The following is a 20,120-nucleotide window of genomic DNA, read 5'->3' on the forward strand; positions in this document are numbered from 1 at the left end:
GTGGTTATGTGTGTATAATCCTTCTGTGAGATTTCTTTGCAGTGTTTTTCCGGGACTTGTGTGTTTCTGTCCTCTCTAAGGTAAGTCCTCTGTGAGCACACCTTTGCTGGATTCTGAAACCAGGTGCTCGACTTGCAGTGTTACCTCACTCGTCAACATTATGTCCAGCCGGTATTATAGCCCTGGTTCCGGCTTCATGCTTCCTGGATCATGCAGCCAGGTCAGAGGCTTCTGCGGGAGCCTTCTTGATCATCAGGCCCCCGGCACGACACTGCAAAAAAATTCCTGGATGTCCGGCCTCCAGGATATCGTCTCTTGCTGAGGCATCGAGCGGGAAGTATAGGTGGCATTTGCGAGAACCTTCTTGTGTTTGCTGTCTCAGGCAGTGCTCCCCTCGCCTTAGAGGGTCATATTTGAGCTTGCCTCTCCCATTTGGCCCAGTACCTCCGAGTATCTGTGATCAGATGCCTGTAAATGTTAATCCATTGTAACAACATTCGTAGGTCGGGAAGAAGGAGGCGGGAACCGGCGAACATTTAAACAATTTAATAAAATAAACAAACACAAAACAAAAGTAAAGCAGCAGCCACTCGCGGACGACTGCCGCACACAAAACACAAAATAAAGTCTAGGCCTGGTCCTCTCTTGTCCAACACTGTCGTCACTCCTTCCGGAGCTCCTCCGTGGGACTCGAAACCGGTGAGTGGCGCAGGTGTCGTGCATCAGCATTTACTCCACCGGCCTCGCTCCGTTCCCAGAGCTCTTGGCCACGCCCCTCTCGTCACATCCATGCTATGGTAAGTGCACATGCTAAGCTCTGTGCACTTTCTGAAATCCACATAGTGGTAAGTGTGCACGTTGAACACTTTGCACACGTTCTAAGATCCACATAAGTGGTAAGTGTGCACGCTAGACTTTGCACACTTTCTAAAATCCTGTACGGTAAGGGTTACGCGTTATAACTTCGTTCCCTTTCAAGGTACCCCAGGACCTTGGGCTCCACTCAACCAGTGTGTCTCTAATTTGACACACTTGGAAGTATCGCTCCCCTCACCATTGAGGGTTACTATGAGCATGCTGCTTCCTATCAAGCGCCCGGGCTCGCTCCGTGGGCTGCTCTTGTGGTAATATTAGCAGTGCTCCTCTTTTACCAAAGGGTTGCCTATGAGCGTGCTATTCCTTCTGAATTCGGAGTTCTCCTCTCACGTGAGAGTTGAGTTCTCTGTTTTTCCCAGAGCACCTGGAACCAGCAGCATCAGGTGATCTTAGGCCCTTCACTCTGCCTCTCTGATGCGCTGAGTTTTTGGCTAGCTTGCAGTACGCTTACCCTCTGATTTCTAACGATCCTGCTGTGCGAGCCCCCTCTCTCGTTGAGAGCTGGGTCTATGCTCCCTCAGCTAGGTAACTTACTGGAACTTACTTAACTTAACTTATTGGAACATGCTGTAGGTCCGAGCCTCCCCCCTCTCGTTTGAAGGCCGGCCAACGTGTTGTTGGTGTTTTTTCAATGTATGCTTCAGACACGGGTCACGACGAGGCGTTCCCCATAGAGACCCCTAGAGGATGCAGTGTCTCGTTCTCTACTCAGGGAACCATGGTTACATAAGTAACCTGAGACGTTTTCTGCTATATGTCAAAACACAGACGCAATGTTTATAGCCATATAAGAATTGAGTCCAATACACACTTATGGATTTGTTTGCTAGTTATAGAGTCAAAGTTTTACAGTCAAAGTTATAGAGTCAAAGTTTTATCAAGATTTGATACATTGCATTATATATTCAGAAAATATTACCCAAGACCTGCCCGACCTGCGTTCCTCTGAACCAAATCAGATACATTTAGAATGTTTGTAGTATATATATAACTGGTCACAGATTGCCCTTGAATCCATATGGCAAGCAAATGAAATAACAGAATGTTTAAAGAAAAGCTGAGCTCATTAGAAAAGGTTTCCTCTTAGTATGAAAACAGTAAGTCGAGCCACAAGGTCAGCCCCTCACCCAAAATCAACATTTGCAGCAGAGGATATACGATTCCTGGAGCCTTTTGGTTCTGAGACACTAATAGGACATTTTGCATTACATTTGTTTGTTTAGCAGGTGCTTTTATCCAAATGAGAATAAGCAAAAACAACGTATTTAAAGTGCAAAAGGCTAGTTAGTTAGTCAGGTGCATTTTTGTGAAGATTTCAATGGAATTTTTCAGGTGAAGGTTAGGAGTTCATCCGGCTACTGATTTTAATTATGAAATGGTATGAGTGGTCTCTACAAAAGTGATGTTAAATAAAAAAATACAGGCAAAAAGGCCATTTTTTTTGTCTTTCATTTATGGAATATTATGCTTTCCATTGGTGAAATCCACACCACAGTTCCACATATACTTCAACCACTGCAGCAATTTCTGCTGAAAAGGTAATCTCTTAAATTTACTTGAAATGATGGGGGGATCTGGATTTGCAAGATCCCCCCATCCCCATGCTTGCATAGAGTAGCATTTACTGTATGTAGTGGTACTCACACCGACTGAAAAACTGCATGGATTTTTTTTGTCCTCTATACAAATGTATGCCAACTCTCCCATTGACTATAGGTTTGTTTTCTGGGACTATCCTGCTGTCCCAGATCTGCTCACTGAATTACTCTAACCCCTCATCTTTAGTCACAGCTGTCTGTGCTCTGCGTCTGCAGTCAGCCTACAGCTGCTGGGACGGAACATCAACAAGGGGAGGGGAATATATATCAGAATTGGCCGGGCCACAGAGAGGAGCAAAGCCACCATCAGGATTCAATTAAATCCCAGAGGGGCCGGTGGGAAAGAGAGTGGAGAAAGACAGAGGAGTCAGCTGCTGAGACGGAAAGGAAGTAAAGAGCTCTTTCACTCAGGAAGAGGACTAAATGTCAAGAATCTGGTGCGCCGCCCGTTCTTCATTGTTCACAATGAGAGATGGTCAAAGTCAGGCCACTGGGCTGCTGTTGCCCTCTGGCAACTGAACACAGTAGCCACTGTGCTTCCATGTCAGGGGTCAGTGCTGAAAGCATGAAGGCCTCCACATCAGAGAGCTGGACCCCAGCCATGAAAGATGACCCCGTTGCTCTGCCTCAAAGCTGTATGAGTAAAAAGTTCTGCGATCCACACAGAATGATTCTAATGAACATGATCTTTCTTCTCATGGCCTTTTAATAAGCACAGATTTGTGGCTACACTCTTACCCTCCTAGTTCTATAATAGTGTAAAACAGAACTTCTCAGGTCAGATGTCAGGTGAAGGAGGATTTTAAATTCATGCCCCAGAGAAGCACAGTTAAGGCAGTTGTTATGGTTGTTCCACTCTATCAAGTGTAAATAATGAATGAAAAACAACCAAAGAAGATAAGCAGAACTCGTGCAGTGGAACGGCAGGGCAGAGAGGAGCCAAGAGAAACTGCTGCTTGTTTAAACTAGGTTTATAGTTGTCAGAAAACAAGTTATAATTAGTGTTTACTGCCTGTGTTGCCAAACTCTCCGAAGGCATTGCTAACTTCACACTCAGAATTGACAGCTTTACATGTGGCACTCACCCCATGCTCATACCCAAAGAAGAAAAAAAAAATACACACATTTTATTAGACCCAATCAACATCTTGTAGAGGTGTCTGTACTACGTGATACAGACACCTCGTCTTAACGAAGGGACGTGATACAAGGTGTTTTTATTGCACTCCACGTTGAATTTCATTAGAGTTTAATAAGTAAAACATGTTTACGTCTCTTCTCACCCTTTAGAAGTTGAAATTCAGGATAAATAAAATGAGACACACAGATAGATAGATAGATAGATAGATAGATAGATAGATAGATAGATAGATAGATAGATAGATAGATAGATAGATAGATAGATAGATAGATAGATAGATAGATAGATAGATAAACAGAAGAATCTTCCTCTTATTAGACTTTGAGATGTGCATATTCTGAATGATGAATGCACATTAAACTCATGTACTTTTTTCATGTACAGTACATCAGATACATAATTACTCACTCAATTTTTCTTTTTACATTTTTCTTTTTTTTATATATATACTGATTAAAGAAGTTCATAGAGGGTCTACAATGCACGTCATTCTGTCTGAGCCAAGAATAACAGTGACTTAATCCTGCTGGACACAGAATAACTTATTAAGTGTCTGCTTTAGTAATCTGCAGGATGACAGCGGCCTGTATTTCCAGCTGAGTCCAGAAAGTACAGTCCTAATCAAAGGCTCTTGATCCAATGCCTTGGTGGCCCTGAAAGCCTCAAGCCACATTGAACCCTGGTAGACAAACCAGAAACTGAGACACACACACACACACACACACACACACAGTTTTTTTCCATATGAAAATTTATGTTGAGTGAAGTACCAGTGTTTAAATTTAAATAGCTCTTGCAATACCACAGTCTGGCTATGAATATCATTAATAAAACACACATTAATTTAAAAAAAATTCTCAACCTCTGGCATGACAGAATCTGCCTTATGAGGTACACTGGAAAGTCTGGGCAGTCACGTAAGTGGACAGTAGCTTATACTTACACAACATGATTCAGAACTGTCTGCAAATCCAAAGTATAAAAAGCTGATGATCCGACGTGTTAACATGAGGCTGAAATAGAATGCGCTACTGTCAAGACTAATGGCACCAACACAGCTGGACATGAAATGGTACAGGGCGATGTGTTCATTCTGTCATGCAGATGCAGTGCCAGTTTTGGTGTGAAATGCCCCTTAGCTGAGCACAGACATTCTTTCTGTGGCTACAGTTTTATTATTTGACCTTTCAAAATGGCATTTATGTAATACGTAATTGCTATGGCACTTTGAGAACTATATACGGAATCGCAAGCCGAAAATAACAATTATCTCTCAAAATGTAAGGGTCCTATAATAACATGTTCGAAAATAGCATCAACAACTAAAGCGCATACCATATCAACACTAGCTGTCTACACTCTCTGTCAGTTTCACACCTTTCCTTGTTTGACTGATGGCTTTTCTGCGTAAGCTTATGTAGTGTTTTTTTTCCCCACAAATCAACTGAAAAGGAGCCTTGTTTCAGGAAGTGGGTTATGTGACATACCCGCATGACTCGTTTTGGTTTACCTAAACTCTGGCTTCGGGCTGCTGTTCTGTTCACTAACTAAGGACCACAAACAGACACGCAAACCTCTTTTCTGTGAGTCTTTAAAATACTTCTTTGATATAAAGTGCATTGCAGCCGAACTATGGACTTGAATGCAAACACATAAATCTTATGGTTTTGGGCTGCTGCTCTATAGAGGATGGCTGGCAACTTTTATAGACAACACTCCAGCCAACAAACCTCAAAGGGATCATTTACAACTGATGAATCACATCTCCTTGTATTTCTGTGAGCTATTAAATAAGCTGCTAACTAAATAAATCCCACGAGACAGACAATACAGCGTGGAAAGACTAATACTAAGAAGGTTTTCTCAAGAGGAAACAGTGACGGCAAGAAAACACAGAAGACTTTAGCTAGCTAGTTTCCAACCGTTGAATATCTTAAAGATGCTTTTGATTACATTTGTGATATAATAAAGTGGTAATCAGTGGCAGTCCATCAGAAGGGGCAAAAAAGAAATGTAAACTGATAGAGTTTACAAAACAATAAAATTATAAATCAGCCAATCAGAATTCACAGTTTAAGAGCTCAAGTATTTATAGTGATAGATGATATAACATGCTTATGTAACTCGCTTATATTGTTACAGTAATAGTTGTCATTCTTGGTGTGAAAGCGTCTTTTGTTTAACTAAAGTTTAGCTTAGTTAAAGTTAACTAAGGTTGACAAAACCTCTGTTGAATAATATATACATATTATGCAAAAAAATAAAAAAAAATACATATTTGAAGAACCTTTTCATAATTTGCACCCTACTTTCAATCACATTCAAGTTAGTCAACTTGAGTGCAATGACTGATCAAACTATATAGCTATTTCATTTGAAGCACCCTTAGAGCTGGATGTATATTTGAACATACCCTTAAAAACATGCAGGAAAACCTAAAGAAATTAAGGCTGAAAGCAAACAGAGTTGAAGGGAGAATGACCATGGACTGAAAAAGCAGAAGCAATAAAAGGGAATAACAGAATAAAAGGCCAAGCGAGACGCTGAGATCTAGCATTGCTGAAGGTTGTCAGCTGAAAGATGGGTGCGACGTTCTCTCGGCTGTTGATGAATGTCTGCAGTGATGTGTGTGAGGCTCTGAGCCAGGCTGCTTCTTGCTCCAGCACCCATAAATACTGTGCAGGCTGCCGTTTCAGCCCTCAGCCGCCACCAGCGTCACCATTCTGCCTAGAAAATGCAACACTCTTCTCTCCTCTTGCATCACTCCTCTCCCCTCCAGAAGAGTGAGGCCTGGTACAATGGAATTATTGTCATGTACAATGGGGCAAAAAAGTATTTAGTCAGCCACCAATTGTGCAAGTTCTCCCACTTAAAAAGATTAGAGAGGCCTGTAATTTTCATCATAGGTATACCTCAACTATGAGAGACAAAATGAGAAAAAAAAATCCAGAAAATCACATTGTAGGATTTTTAAAGAATTCATTGGTAAATTCCTCGGTAAAATAAGTATTTGGTCACCTACAAACAAGCAAGATTTCTGGCTCTCACAGACCTGTAACTTCTTCTTTAAGAGGCTCCTCTGTCCTCCACTCGTTACCTGTATTAATGGCATCTGTTGTCTCACAGGAGGATCAAAGTGAAGGCTAGTGCTACTACTATGATCCCAGAGGCAAACTGGAAATGAGGTGTCTTAATGGATCACTGTACCTGACGTTTGAAGCACCAACAGAAGGGATCAAATCATAACGCTCCCGGCTGGTGGCCCATTTCTAGTACAATCCATGTCTGATTTTTATCAGCCCACACTATCATTACCATCAGTTTCCACTATCACTGTCCTCTCCCTCTAATATCACTCTTTTCTCTTGCCTCTATCGTTCTGATCCCACTTTGGAGAAAACAACAACAACAGAGAAAGAACTGCTAGAATCCTGTCAGAACCTGCGACAGCCGTTCATTTATAGACAATACGACTGTCAAGATGTTTCTAATAGAGATAACAGGCACATAATTCTAATGCTAATCAGTTATTGTGTGCCAATCGTGAAATGTCTAACCCCATATAGTTCATATTTGGATGGAGCATTTGATCAATATGTCATGTTTAACAAGAAGACATCAAAAACAGCTTTGAAGTGAAAGATCTTGTACGCTGTATCTTCTTCCATCAGCCCTTTGATTACATGGAGATCTGGAGCGGAATAAGGGCAGCTTGCCGAGGGGAGTGTCAGTGTGGAATTTGCAGGAATCTGATCTGGATGACTGTACAAGCGTATACCTTCACTTCCATGAAACAATCCTTTGTGCGCAACTCCGGCACCGCTTGGCACAGGCCCAAGAGCGAGGAAGAGCATTGTGTACCATACTCGCACTCCTCATGTCCTATCACAGACTTGACAAAACAGACTCTCCTGTCAGAAATTACATGTTTTTAACAACCTACCCTGCTAACCTACACATAAAGTCTAGTACAAGTCCCATTAAATAAAAAAATAAAAATAAAAAACAGACACTGTAATTCCTGTAAACATTCAACTAGTATGTGTGTGTATGTAAGACATTTTCGATGACAACTGCAAGTTGTAGCTCTTCTCGAGTTGATTTCGCAGACGGGAATGTCAGACTGCACGCCTCTTCATTTGCCTGAGATGAAAAACAAAAGCAAAGCGTGTGCGTGTGCGTGTTCTCTGCCTTCAGTGGATGTAAGTAGGGACAGTGGAGCACCTTCTGTGGTAAAATGGAGGCAGATGTGCAGAGGAGAGCTTTTATTGTGTGTACAGTTTGATGTTTCCTTGGCATAACATAAGAAGAAAGAACCTTTTCTGGAAGAAGTCTTTCTGATTGAATTGTGAAACCTATGGTAGAAAACAAAAACAAAGCCCACAATGACATTTAGGAAAGCCGTTTGAGTTCGCTGACTGCAGTGCAAAGAAATGAAGACAAAAAATAAAAAGCACTCCAAACCTGTATGACTGTCTTTATTCTGTGAAACACAATAGAAGATTTTTTTTTTTTTAAATGTCTCTGAGTTTTTTGTTCATACATTGAAAGTCAGTGAGATCCAGTATTGTTTTGGCCTCCATTAACCGTTATTATATAGATATGGCAAGTGGTGACTTATTTGTTATTATTTAATTAAAAAATGTTTCTTAAAAATAAAATCATAATTTAGAATTATGTCATAATTCTGAGATTAAAAGTTACATTTGGCATACTAAGTCGCAATGCATTAAAACGTTGATATTATGACATACTGTCAAAATTATGACATACTAAATCATAATTGTGAGTTAAAAAGTCAAAATGATGACAAACTACAGACATAAGTGTGTAAGTACACACTATGTGTGAAACATATTTAAGAAAAATATGAGCACCTTTCAATATTTTTATCCATATTTAGGGTTTTTTGTTAAGAGCTGAGAATAGGATACATCAATTCTGCCTGTTTGTACAAGTTCATCATGACATATGAATGAGAAGACAGGTGCAGGTTAGCGTGGCTTGGCTGGGATGCCTGAGGGTTATTTCTACATGTTTTTAGATTTTGAAAGACACTGTCATGCTTGGATTACTGATCTTCTATGCTCTGTTCCTTCCTTTATATTTTTATATTTTTAGAATTTTGTAATTGAAGCTGCTACATGAAGGTTGCAGGTACATTTTGTACATCCTTAATGAGCTATGTATCCATAACCATGACAGAACATGGTATTTTAAGATTTGCAATACATTTTCAGAATTAATTTACAGCTCTAATCCATTTTCAGTCAAATACTCCATGATCCCTTCGTTTCCACACATTATTAGCAGAATCCAGTGTACTCTGCTGCTATGGAAACTAGCCTCAGTGTGTAGTGACCAAACAACTGCCCATCTGGATATCAACACAGTACTGCCTTCAGATTAAACAAATTACACATTAAATGTTTAGCCAAAAATAAAATTAATATTTCCATCATTTACTCATCCTTATCATGTCTTTTAAAACGGGTATGACTTTCTTTCTTCTGTGGAACTCCAAAAACTAGTTTTATAGCAGAATGTCCAAGCTGCTTGTTTCTATACAATGACAAGTAAGCAAGCAAGATTTTTTTGTTGTTGTGAATAATGACTTAAATTTCAGTTTGTTTACCACACATAGCTATTATATAACTTGAAATATAGCAAAATAATTGTATGGACTACTTTTATGATACTCTTATGTTGACATTATCAATAACTTTACTGCAAGTTTTATAGTAAGATATCTGTGTATAAAGATGTCATGTCTCCTCATTCCAGTCTATGCGATCCTGACACTAACCTCTTAAAATCTGCTGTGTCTCTTTAACACAAGATTCAGATCAGTTAATCTGTCAACACTGAGCGTATTTTGGAGCCAAAGAAGAGCCTGAAAGGGTCACTGTCCCCTTGCTGTACCTTTCACCAGTGAGAACCCTGTCTGAGAACAGGACAGGAATTGCATGAACCAGGGACATAAAACATCCAGACCTCCAGCACTACAGCTGGTCTCAGTGGTGATACCTTTTGCCGAAACAGAGAAGCCTCACGTCCACCTAAAAGCTCTATAACGGTCACGAATCTGGTCCGTGGCCTTCCGGCCGATTGCCACTAGAGGTCATTCTACCATTACATTGACTCTCACACTACACAGACCCAATTGGATACTGTTCACCCCTGCCTGGACCTTTGCCTTGTACCTGGATTATCCCTCTTGACTTGCCATCAGTATACCTGTTTGCCATTTTCTGACCTATGCCTGTTTTTGACCACGTCTCTGTTAATAAAGCCTTGCAGATGGATCCGCACATTTCCTGTGTTCCCTCTGTAACAATAACACTCAGGAGATTTGGTAATAAAATAATAAAAAAATCTCTTTCGCTCCTTGACTTGCCTCATATCACATATCTAAACAATGAAATAATGTCACTGTCAAAGTGTCTGAGAACAATAGATTTACCATTATGTGTGAAGATGGCAGATGACCTTTTAAGAGGAGGGAGTGAAACATTTCAGCCTTTATCTGTACTAAAACAAACTGTTGTCAGGTAACCTAAAAATATCAAAAATGAACAAAGGGCTAATACAGAATTTTAAAAAAATCAGTGGGGTCCAAAGGTCTTAGACTACTAGTAACAATAAGTTAATATCATGTTTTCCATTACAAATTGTATTATCAGCATAACAATTTTAGGGAAAATTTGAACTGAAAAATCATTTTTTAGAACGTCTCAGTATTTGGTTTTCGCTTTATTGACAGCGGTACTCGTGCTACATGAACTTTTCAAGTTTGTGTCAAACCTGATGATTATGTTCTCCTGCATGATTTGAGATGATCTAACAAGCATCTTGAGCTTTCATAAAAGGAAAAACATCTGACCGTCTGTTCAGACTTACATGATCAAAATCACAATTTTACTTCTCAGTCACATAAAATCTGAATCTGAAATATTTCTTATTGATTTTACATCATGTTTCTCCTAAAGCTTTGTTCTGGTTTAAGACTTTTGGACAGCTCTGTAATCAATATGACTGAGAATGTCAGTTATATGTCACTAAAACCAGTTTTTAGGGTTGGGTCAGGTAGAAATAGTTCTTAAGATAACAACTGCACATTTTCATACAGTATGATTTCTAGTTTGTTATTTATGATAATTAGCTGGTATAACCAATGTCTAGCTAAGCTCAACCTGGTTAAGGCTGGTAGACCATTTTGGCTAAGTTGGCAGTTAACCAGTTTCCATGTTCAAAACCAGCTTGGCCACCTTAAGCTGGTTTTTCTAGCAGGATAAACCTCATGTTAGTCACTGGTATGTGTCCACACCTTCAGAGAAGTGACTCCCATGATCATTTGTGGGGGATATGACGTCTCAAAAGCAAAGATTAGTGGTGAGACTGCCTCAAACAAGAAATAGGTCCAGGTGTAATAACAGCTGAATTTTCACATGACATTTTGAGTTTGAGAGGTTGGAGGTAAGCACACTGATCCTTTGAGTTTTAAATCTGATTTTCTTTTATCATTCTTTAGACGTCTGATTTAGGAATGATTACTATGACCCAATGTCTCTGAGAAAGAAATATAGCAGTGTGTGTTTTTGATAGTAAGTGAGGACCATTGAAACCAAGTGAGCATGGGTTTAGCATCATTGTGCTTTTTAGTTCTTTAAAACCTCCTATAATCTTCTAGACATAATACTTTTGGTCTCGTTATAATTATTTTCACACAACAGATGGTTTCATTCAGAAATGTTTCACTTCTCTCAGATTTATTATGGATATTTGGGCTACAGGCTAACAGTAATCTACTTTCAGTGCTAGCCATATGCTAGCTATCCCAAAGAAAATTTGTCTCATAAATGATCTCATAAAGTTAAAGCAGTGCCATCTGTCGATTACTGAGAACTTTTTCGAGTTTAGTTTTACAGAAATGGGTTCGGTTCACCGTCACTCCATCCTTGACGTCTCTTCAGTAGATATTAACAATTCTACTCTGACCAAAGTCGTTTAACAAAAGCAAACAGTTGCATGCCTCAGTTGTCTCACACCCTGTTGAAAAAACCAGCATATGCTGGTTAGGTATGTTTTGATGCTGGAATGTTGGTTTAAGCTGGTCCTTTACTGGTTTATGCTGGTCCTTTGCTGGTTTATGCTGGTCCTTTGCTGGGTTATGCTGGTCCTTTGCTGGTTTAAGCTGGTCCTTTGCTGGTTTAAGCTGGTCCTTTGCTGGTTTAAGCTGGTCCTTTGCTGGTTTAAGCTGGTCCTTTGCTGGTTTAAGCTGGTCCTTTGCTGGTTTAAGCTGGTCCTTTGCTGGTTTAAGCTGGTCCTTTGCTGGTTTAAGCTGGTCCTTTGCTGGTTTAAGCTGGTCCTTTGCTGGTTTAAGCTGGTCCTTTGCTGGTTTAAGCTGGTCCTTTGCTGGTTTAAGCTGGTCCTTTGCTGGTTTAAGCTGGTCCTTTGCTGGTTTATGTTGGTCCTTTGCTGGTTTATGCTGGTCCTTTTGCTGGTTTATGCTGGTCCTTTGCCAGCATCAAAACATACCTAACCAGCATATGCTGGTTTTTTCAACAGGGCAATAAGAGGGGAGGGATGATCGATAATGCAGAAACTACAGTTATGAAGACTAAAGAGCTCAACGTATGTCAGAAACCCTTGCTGCTCTTTCCCCTTGACTTGGCAGTTCTTGCTGAGCTAGCCACAGTCTTTTTCAAATTACAGTAATCACTGCACAGAAGTAACAAAAATCCTGAATGGCTAGGGATGGTTTGGACAGAAGAGCTCAGCGCACATGCACTGCATGCATGGACTGTGGTGAGGAGAGATTATGGTAAACGTCAAACCAACCATTAGAACCTGTCTGGTTTTCAGCTCATCACTGACCTTACTCACTTGCTAAATATGTAGTTTTTGTCACACAATCTATTTCGTCAGCTGTAATGAAATTCAACATCAGATGTGTTTTTGAGAGCATTTTTCTAACCAGGACACTACTACTACTTTATACTGTTAACTAAGTATCAGCGTTGTGCTGTCCATATAGGTATTCTTTACCATGGTAAAACATGGTAAATAACAAACAATGGTACTCTAACATTGGTCAATATGGCTTTGTAAAAGTCATTTACTTCTTTACTTGGAAACTCACAATTATGTTTTAATAATTAAAATGGTCTTGATCTTAGATTTAATTACACAAATTAAAGTGTGTGTGTATTTATCACTTATATATAATTTTATATGTACATATTATATACGTGTATATGTATTTGTTTTCAAATTTGTTCATATTAAAATATAGAAAGATGTATAACCGAACATGTTCTATCACATGTAAGTGTTTTATGAAAGTTTTTCTCATAACAATAATGACCCCTAGTGGTAGACACTTGACATGACTATTGAGGTCAAAGAGTAAAACTAATCAACACCCAATATCACTGAAAATGACCATATTACACATGTATATTAAAAATGTAGGCTTAACAGGATTTCTGATCTTTTAAAAAATATAAAGTGTGTATTGGAGTATGAAATGATATAATATGGTAGATTTAGACTATTTTTGTTCCTTAAGGACCTCATCAGTTGCATGAAATGAACTAAAATGACCTCATTAGTGAGAATGAGTGTGCATTAAATGAGGCATTACACTTAGACTATTGTCTTTGTTAGTTTGCAGTATGCAGTGCTTATGTCTTAAGAATAAATGATAAAGACTACATTTCCCAGAATGCTATTCGACAATTCACAGGAAGTAACAGCAACTTCAAAAAAATCTTTGTAGAATCGCTCAATGTCATATTGTCTAACCCCCTGATAGCTGCAGAGAGAAAAGAAGAGAGACATCACTTCATGATGAAGTTGCTTTGCGGTTTTACCTTGTTATTAGCAATAGCTGTTGCCTATTACATCTACATCCCATTGCCTAGGACAATCTCAGAACCATGGAAACTGATGGTGCTGGATGCCACATTCCGCGGAGTTGTGATGATGGTGAGTAGCACATTTTAAACAGCACACCAGGTGAATTGAGGAAAGGATGATTTTGATTGGCCGAAAAGGTCTTTTATATTCTATTCTAAACTGAAATAGCAGGTTACGTTGCCTAACTTGTAGGTCATATTTCTTTTTAACAGAATCAAAATAACACAGTAATAATAATAATAAAATAACGTTTATATTTGTTTTGTCATTAAACTTAAGTGAAACTTAACTTATTGTTGCATTTAGTACATAATATCTACCCAGAGCTAATAAAAGTATATATAATACATTGTATAAATGGCATAAAACCTGACAGACAACATCCAGTATTAACTATTAACAGAGCACCATCTGTTTTTTGAGAGACATCAGAATGACTTTGATTTGCCTGTTCGGATGAACTTTGTCCAACTTGGCACCACAATAGATAATACCCAAGGGCAGGATGAAATGATCCTAAATTACTGTCTTCGTGAACTTTTCTCTCTTTTACAATGACTTGGCATTTGTTCTCCTTGTCAATGCACCAAAAATATCATGCAAACTGCATTTCAAAACCATAATGAGGGGAACGGTTAGTTCAGTTCACTGAATACTGACCCTGTTGTTTTGTAGGGAGATGTTGCTCACTCACTGGGTTTGAGCCATAGAGTCCACGTTATCAACTCTGCTATTGTCAATTTTGAGAGTCTGGTGCCCATCACAAACCAAGAGATCCAGATTGAAGATATCCTGTTTGATGGAGTCCATGTACGTGTATACCAGCCCCCTGGACAGGGCGGAAAGCTGAGGAGAGCAGTTATGTTCATTCATGGAGGTGGATGGGCCTTGGGCGCTCCAAGTATGTCCAAGAGTTTCCTTATGAATCATTATATAGGTTTCGTAACGAATCAGGTAGCAGGACTCTCTCTGTCCTGTTGTTGCATTCACGGGATTATGCGCGAGTTGTGTTTTCATGTGACTGCTATATCTGCCTTCAGAGTTGGGGTCATATGACAGTCTCTGCAGACAGATGGCAGCTGATCTGGACGCAGTGGTTGTGACAGTGGAGTGAGTATAATCTCATTCAAATAGGAATAGAAAAATCTTCTCTGGTTTTGATCAGTCATGCTGAGTGTTCACACTATGCAGTTATCGCATGGCTCCTGATGTGCACTTCCCAGTGCAGTACGAGGAGTGTGTGCAGGCCGCTAAGCATTTCCTGAGGCCAGACGTGCTGACGAAGTATTCGGTCAATCCAGAGCGAGTGGCAGTGTGTGGAGACAGTGCTGGAGGAAACCTGGCCGCCGCAGTGGCTCAGCGAGTACACTTCTTCTTTATTACTCAATTACTTCGATTCCTTATGATATAATATTGTAATATCATTTCATCATGTCTTTTAAGGTCATATTTTCTGTTAAATGGATGGTTCTCCTAAAAATTTAACTTCTGTAATTATTTAATCACCCTCATGTTTTCCAAACCTATATGACTTTATTTTGTGGAACACAAAAATTGTTCTGTATGCTCTTTTTATGCAAATACAATGAAAACAAAAACAGGAGCTTTAAGCTTGAAAATCTGCTAAACACCTCAAGTATCATAACAGTGGTTCATAATGTTTTGTGCTTTATTCTATGATGTCCAAAGAAAATGTGTAAGAAAAGAATCCGATCTGTTAACCTCTGTGATTAAAAACGGTTCAGTGAAAAAAAAATCGTTATTTAGATTTATTAGAAAGATCTTACTCAAAGGAAAGATTTATTCATAACTTAATCACTATGCATTGAAAATCTTGACATAAATTTGTTATGGCACAAGTCAAAATTATGAGGGTTTTTTTGTTTACTTTTGTCTCATAATGAAGACAGTATCTCATAATGTTGACTTTACCTCATAATTTCAACTTTGTCACGATTGCTATGACTTTATATCTCATAATTATGCCATAATTATAACTTTTTATCACAATTTTCTTTTTTGTCAATTTAAACTTTTTATCTCATCAATTCAACTTTTACCCCCGATTTCACAGACAAGGCTTAAGCCTAGTCCCAGACTAAAATGCATGTCTGTTCTAACAGTAAGAAACTTGCACTAACATATCTTAAAATATATTTGTGCCATTATTTTGTCTCAAGATACACACCAGTAATGTTTTTTTACTAAGGCAGGTTTATAAAAGATACTTAAATGTCCTAATTGAACTATGGCCTAATCCTGGCTTAACCAAAGCCCTCTGTGAAACCAGGCCTTAAAGGGATAGTTCACCCAAAAATGAAAATTTGATGTTTATCTGCTTACCCCCAGGGCATCCAAAATGTAGGTGACTTTGTTTCTTCAGTAGAACACAAACGAAGATTTTTTAACTCAAACTGTTGTAGTCTGTCGGTCATAATATGGCAGTCAATGGGCTCCACGGCTTTAAGAGTAAAAAAAAACATACAGACAAACCCAAATTAAACCCTGCGGCTCGTGACGATACATTGAGGTCTTAAGGCACGAAACGATTGGTCTGTGCAAGAAACTGAACAGTATTTATATAATTTTTTACCTCTGATCCACCGCAATGTCCAACTGTCATGAGCGCGTTCACAGCATCCGGCGCGTGATGTGTGTACGTCTGTATGCGTGCTCTGGCATAGTAGACAATAGATATAGATGCCTCATTAGTGACTGTTTCTATAGGCCGCGATACGTTCCAAAATGGCGGACGCGTCAACGTATCTGGAGCGGTCGAATAGGGCATCTATACCTATCTATGATAGTAGACGCATGTGCGGAAGCGATCTGTCGCGCGTATACGTCACTCATTATTTACACAGTGCAGAGAAATTGCGGATGTGTTCACTGGCACTGCCATGATCTAAAGCTATTTAGAAGTACAGGTCATCACAATGGAAGACGATTTTGATATATCATCAGACAACGTGGAATTTTTTGCCCAACCATATTTATTTGACGTCACGCGCCGGATGTTGTGAACGCGCTCAGGACAGTTGGACATGGGCGGTGGATCAGAGGTTAAAAAAAAATTATATAAATAATAAAAAAATAAAACCGCAGGGTTTCGTTTGGTTTTGTCTGTGTATGTTTTTTTTTTACTCTCAAAGCCGTGGAGCCCATTGACTGCCATTATATGACTGACAGACTGCAACAGTTTGAGTTAAAAATCTTCGTTTGTGTTCTACTCAAGAAACAAAGTCTCCTACATCTTGGATGCCCTGGGGGTAAGCAGATAAACATCAAATTTTCGTTTTTTGGGTGAACTATCCCTTTAATCTCATAATTTCACATAGTATCTCATAACTGCCCTTTTATTCCATTATCACTTTATCTCTTAATTTAGATTTTTTTAATCTCTGACTTTTAATCTCATAATTTTGACATTTTTATGATTTTTTAAATTTTATTATGAGGTACCAAAGCATGATATTTTTTGTCTTTTATGGCAGCAATGTAGCCATATGTGGGTCTTCAAACTTGGGATATTTAAAAATATTATATAGCTTGCAAGCACTGTTCCTTTAAATTGAATGATCTGTCGGAGCCTTAACCTAGTCTTAAAATGTAGCTAGAGTGATGTGGTTATGCTAATCAACATTTTCTTTTTCTCTCTCCCACTAGATCGGAACAGACAACACTACTACTGTGAAATTCAAACTGCAGGTCTTGGTTTATCCAGTGCTTCAGGCGCTAGACTTCAACACAGCTTCCTATCAGCAGAACCAGAACGTTCCCATCCTGTATCGCAGGTTAATGGCCCGTTTCTGGTTGGAGTATCTAGGCGCCGACCTCAACCTTGTGCACTCCCTTATGATAAACAACCACACAGCCCAAGACCAAAGCCTGATGTCCTTGATCCGTTCGAAGCTGGACTGGACCACTCTCCTCCCCAAACGACTGATAAAACATTATAAGCCTGTGTTTCCAGTGACTGGCTCTCTCAGTATCTTAAAGGACATACCTGCATTACTGGATACCAGAGCTGCTCCATTACTGGCGGAGGACGAGGTTTTGCGTATGGCACCACGTGCTTACATTATGACCAGTGAGCATGATGTTTTGAGGGATGATGGGATGATGTACGCCCGCAGGCTGGAGCTGGCAGGGGTCTCTGTCACTAATGAACATTATGAAGATGGTTTCCATGGCTGTGTGAGCTTTGGTTTCTGGCCCTGCTACTTCTCTGTGGGAATAAGGGGAGTGCAGAATTATATCGCTTGGCTTGCCAAACATTTGTAGTTATATTTAAAATGTGTCCATTAGGGATTTCCAATTCACACATTGGGATGCAATCTTTTGCAACACGACTGAGGGTTTTTATTGTATATCGAGTAAACAAATTAAGTATTTGATGTTCTGCTGTTTTAAAAGAATTGTATTATGGCTTTCAAATAATGACTAACACATTAAAGTGTATTTTTTAACTAATTCACTAAGAACCAAATGAGGATTAAGAACCACAAAGGAATTTCACTTGAACTGATACACTGGTCTGACACCATTAACATACACAAGTATATGGACACGTGTTATATTCAGCAGATAAAGTGTTTGTAAAATTCTTGTCGATTCAAATTATTGCTAAATTTGTGTTTGTCATTAATACCACCTACTGCATTAACAAAACAGAAGTCATATCTCCATGCATTTCATAACATTTGTGTTAGACTTTCACTCCAAAGACCTGAAATCATTTGTATCATATTTCTACTGTGAATAAAGCTGGAACATGTATTGAAGCTGCAATAAAGGTTACAAATATACGCTGCCTAGTTGCATTAAACATTTCAGTTATTCTAGAAAATAATAAATTTTTTGGGCATTTCGCATCATCTTGCATTTTTGAAGGACACAAAGCACAACATAGATCGACACTTTTAAGTTCCTTTCATAAGAACATTAGTGTGAGTTTTGACAAAAGTTGGAAGCAAACATATTGTTGTTCTATACCTTTTGGATAATTAGGATCTTTAATATAAAAATGACATAACCATAAAACAAATTCAAATATAGTGGTGCAAGGACAATTTCATAATTTAAATTTGAACGATCAACCATTCAGTATTTCTAAGATTAACAGCTGTAGGCTGATCGTTCTATTTAAATTATGAAATTGTCCTTGAACCCAATATTTGCACTTTGATATTTGAATGAGTACAGCTATTGCCGTAATATAGTGTAACAATGTTGCCCTCTAGCGGCTAAACCTGAGTATGCCAAGCTCTACAATGAAAGCTACTATTTGTGCTGCACAAGACAAAACACACATACAACACGACACAACACACTGTTTTGAAAAACAAGAAATAAAAAACTATAATTTATTTTAGTTACTTTCTGCAGTTTTCATTATTTCAATGTGGCAGTGAATAAACCAGCAATAAGAGGTTCTCCAGTAATTCAAAAATCAAGAAACTAAAATCTGAGTTCAAGTAATGACCATTGAAAAGCAAAGGGAGGAATAAAACAACAATACCAAACTATACGATTTGAAAATACAACACAATATCCCACTAAGATCCAAGACTTAACTAGAAGAGTTTTCAATATTTGGTCAAAGCCCTACTGACAAGAGTTTTCAAGCATATTTAAGGATGCGGATGAAGCACGGTCTACCCTGCTTCATTACATAAGACATGAAATGGCGCAGTGTAACAGTAAACACATATTTCATACAAGTTTTGGTCCCTAGAACAGGAATCACAACACAACTGCGAGACAAACACATCTAATCAGGATCAGAGGAAAGAGGCAGGAATGGGTGCTAAAAGGTGCTCAGGCAAACGTTCAAAGAACATAACATCTTGAAATACTCGTTTAAAGTTTGCATCAAAACAAATATGATGACTGTGAGGGGAAAAGGGTTTAAAAGATGGCTATCTATCATTTTGCTTTTCATATTGCTTTAAAAATATCACTGCCATGAATACATTCTCAGGCAACACACTGAACACTCTTACATTCACTTGTTTCAGAAATCTTTGTAGATACTGTCCTGATGAAACAGTCAGCTCAGGCTGAACTAACAATGAACAACAGTGAGGATATAATGCTGATGAACTCTCGAAGTTGGAGAAACATAGCTGTTGTGACAGATTTGTGCTTCATCATCCTTACAAAACCACAGACAAATATGGAATTTAAATGTCTTTCTTTCAAACCTGGAACATGGCGAATAAAAGGTGATAGGGCGCTACCCTCCATTCAGCAAAATAAGGAACCATCTATTAAACAAAAAAATTATATAACTGGATATCCTGACGGGACACCCCACCCCAGTCCCATAACCAAGAGTCGGGGGTGACACAGGAAGTGATGACTATAGCAACCAGAACAGGTGTCTAAACCCATTAACACTATTGGGACTAAGTGCTACATTTTCCACCATTAGTAAATTGTGATTTTTATCTGACGTTAAACAGGTATTACAGATTGCTGTATATAATTTTACTTTCAATGAGTGTTTAGAATATATATATATATATATATATATATATATGTTTATATATATATATATATATATGTATAAATTAATTTGG

General features: G+C 38.7%; 1 protein-coding gene and 1 long non-coding RNA gene across 3 annotated transcripts in view; one reads left to right on the forward strand and one right to left on the reverse strand.

The window, feature by feature from the left end:
* Positions 1–20,026, reverse strand: part of LOC107550611 (uncharacterized) — a 21,949-nt gene extending 1,923 nt beyond the window's left edge. The window contains exons 1-3 of the long non-coding RNA XR_001604682.1: positions 19,619–20,026; positions 18,809–18,816; positions 14,861–14,864 (exon numbers count right to left, since the gene is read on the reverse strand). This is a non-coding gene — a long non-coding RNA (uncharacterized lncRNA). The remainder of the gene's footprint in view (positions 1–14,860; positions 14,865–18,808; positions 18,817–19,618) is intronic.
* Positions 11,075–18,343, forward strand: LOC107550609 (neutral cholesterol ester hydrolase 1-like). Of its 2 annotated transcripts, XM_016231928.1 has the most exons (6): positions 11,075–11,091; positions 13,433–13,605; positions 14,212–14,437; positions 14,577–14,646; positions 14,728–14,899; positions 17,203–18,343. In XM_016231928.1, the coding sequence occupies exons 2-6, from the start codon at positions 13,465–13,467 to the stop codon at positions 17,818–17,820; spliced, it is 1,227 nt and encodes a 408-aa protein (XP_016087414.1). In that variant the 5' UTR covers positions 11,075–11,091; positions 13,433–13,464; the 3' UTR covers positions 17,821–18,343. The 2 variants fall into 2 exon arrangements, with proteins under 2 accessions (XP_016087414.1, XP_016087413.1); XM_016231927.1 differs by lacking the exon at positions 11,075–11,091 and having other exon boundaries at positions 13,328–13,605.
* Positions 20,027–20,120: the final 94 nt, after the last annotated feature.

This window comes from Sinocyclocheilus grahami, unplaced genomic scaffold, assembly GCF_001515645.1.
Source record: "Sinocyclocheilus grahami isolate Dianchi unplaced genomic scaffold, SAMN03320097.WGS_v1.1 scaffold402.1, whole genome shotgun sequence".
In the NCBI taxonomy this organism is placed as follows: Eukaryota; Metazoa; Chordata; class Actinopteri; order Cypriniformes; family Cyprinidae; genus Sinocyclocheilus; species Sinocyclocheilus grahami.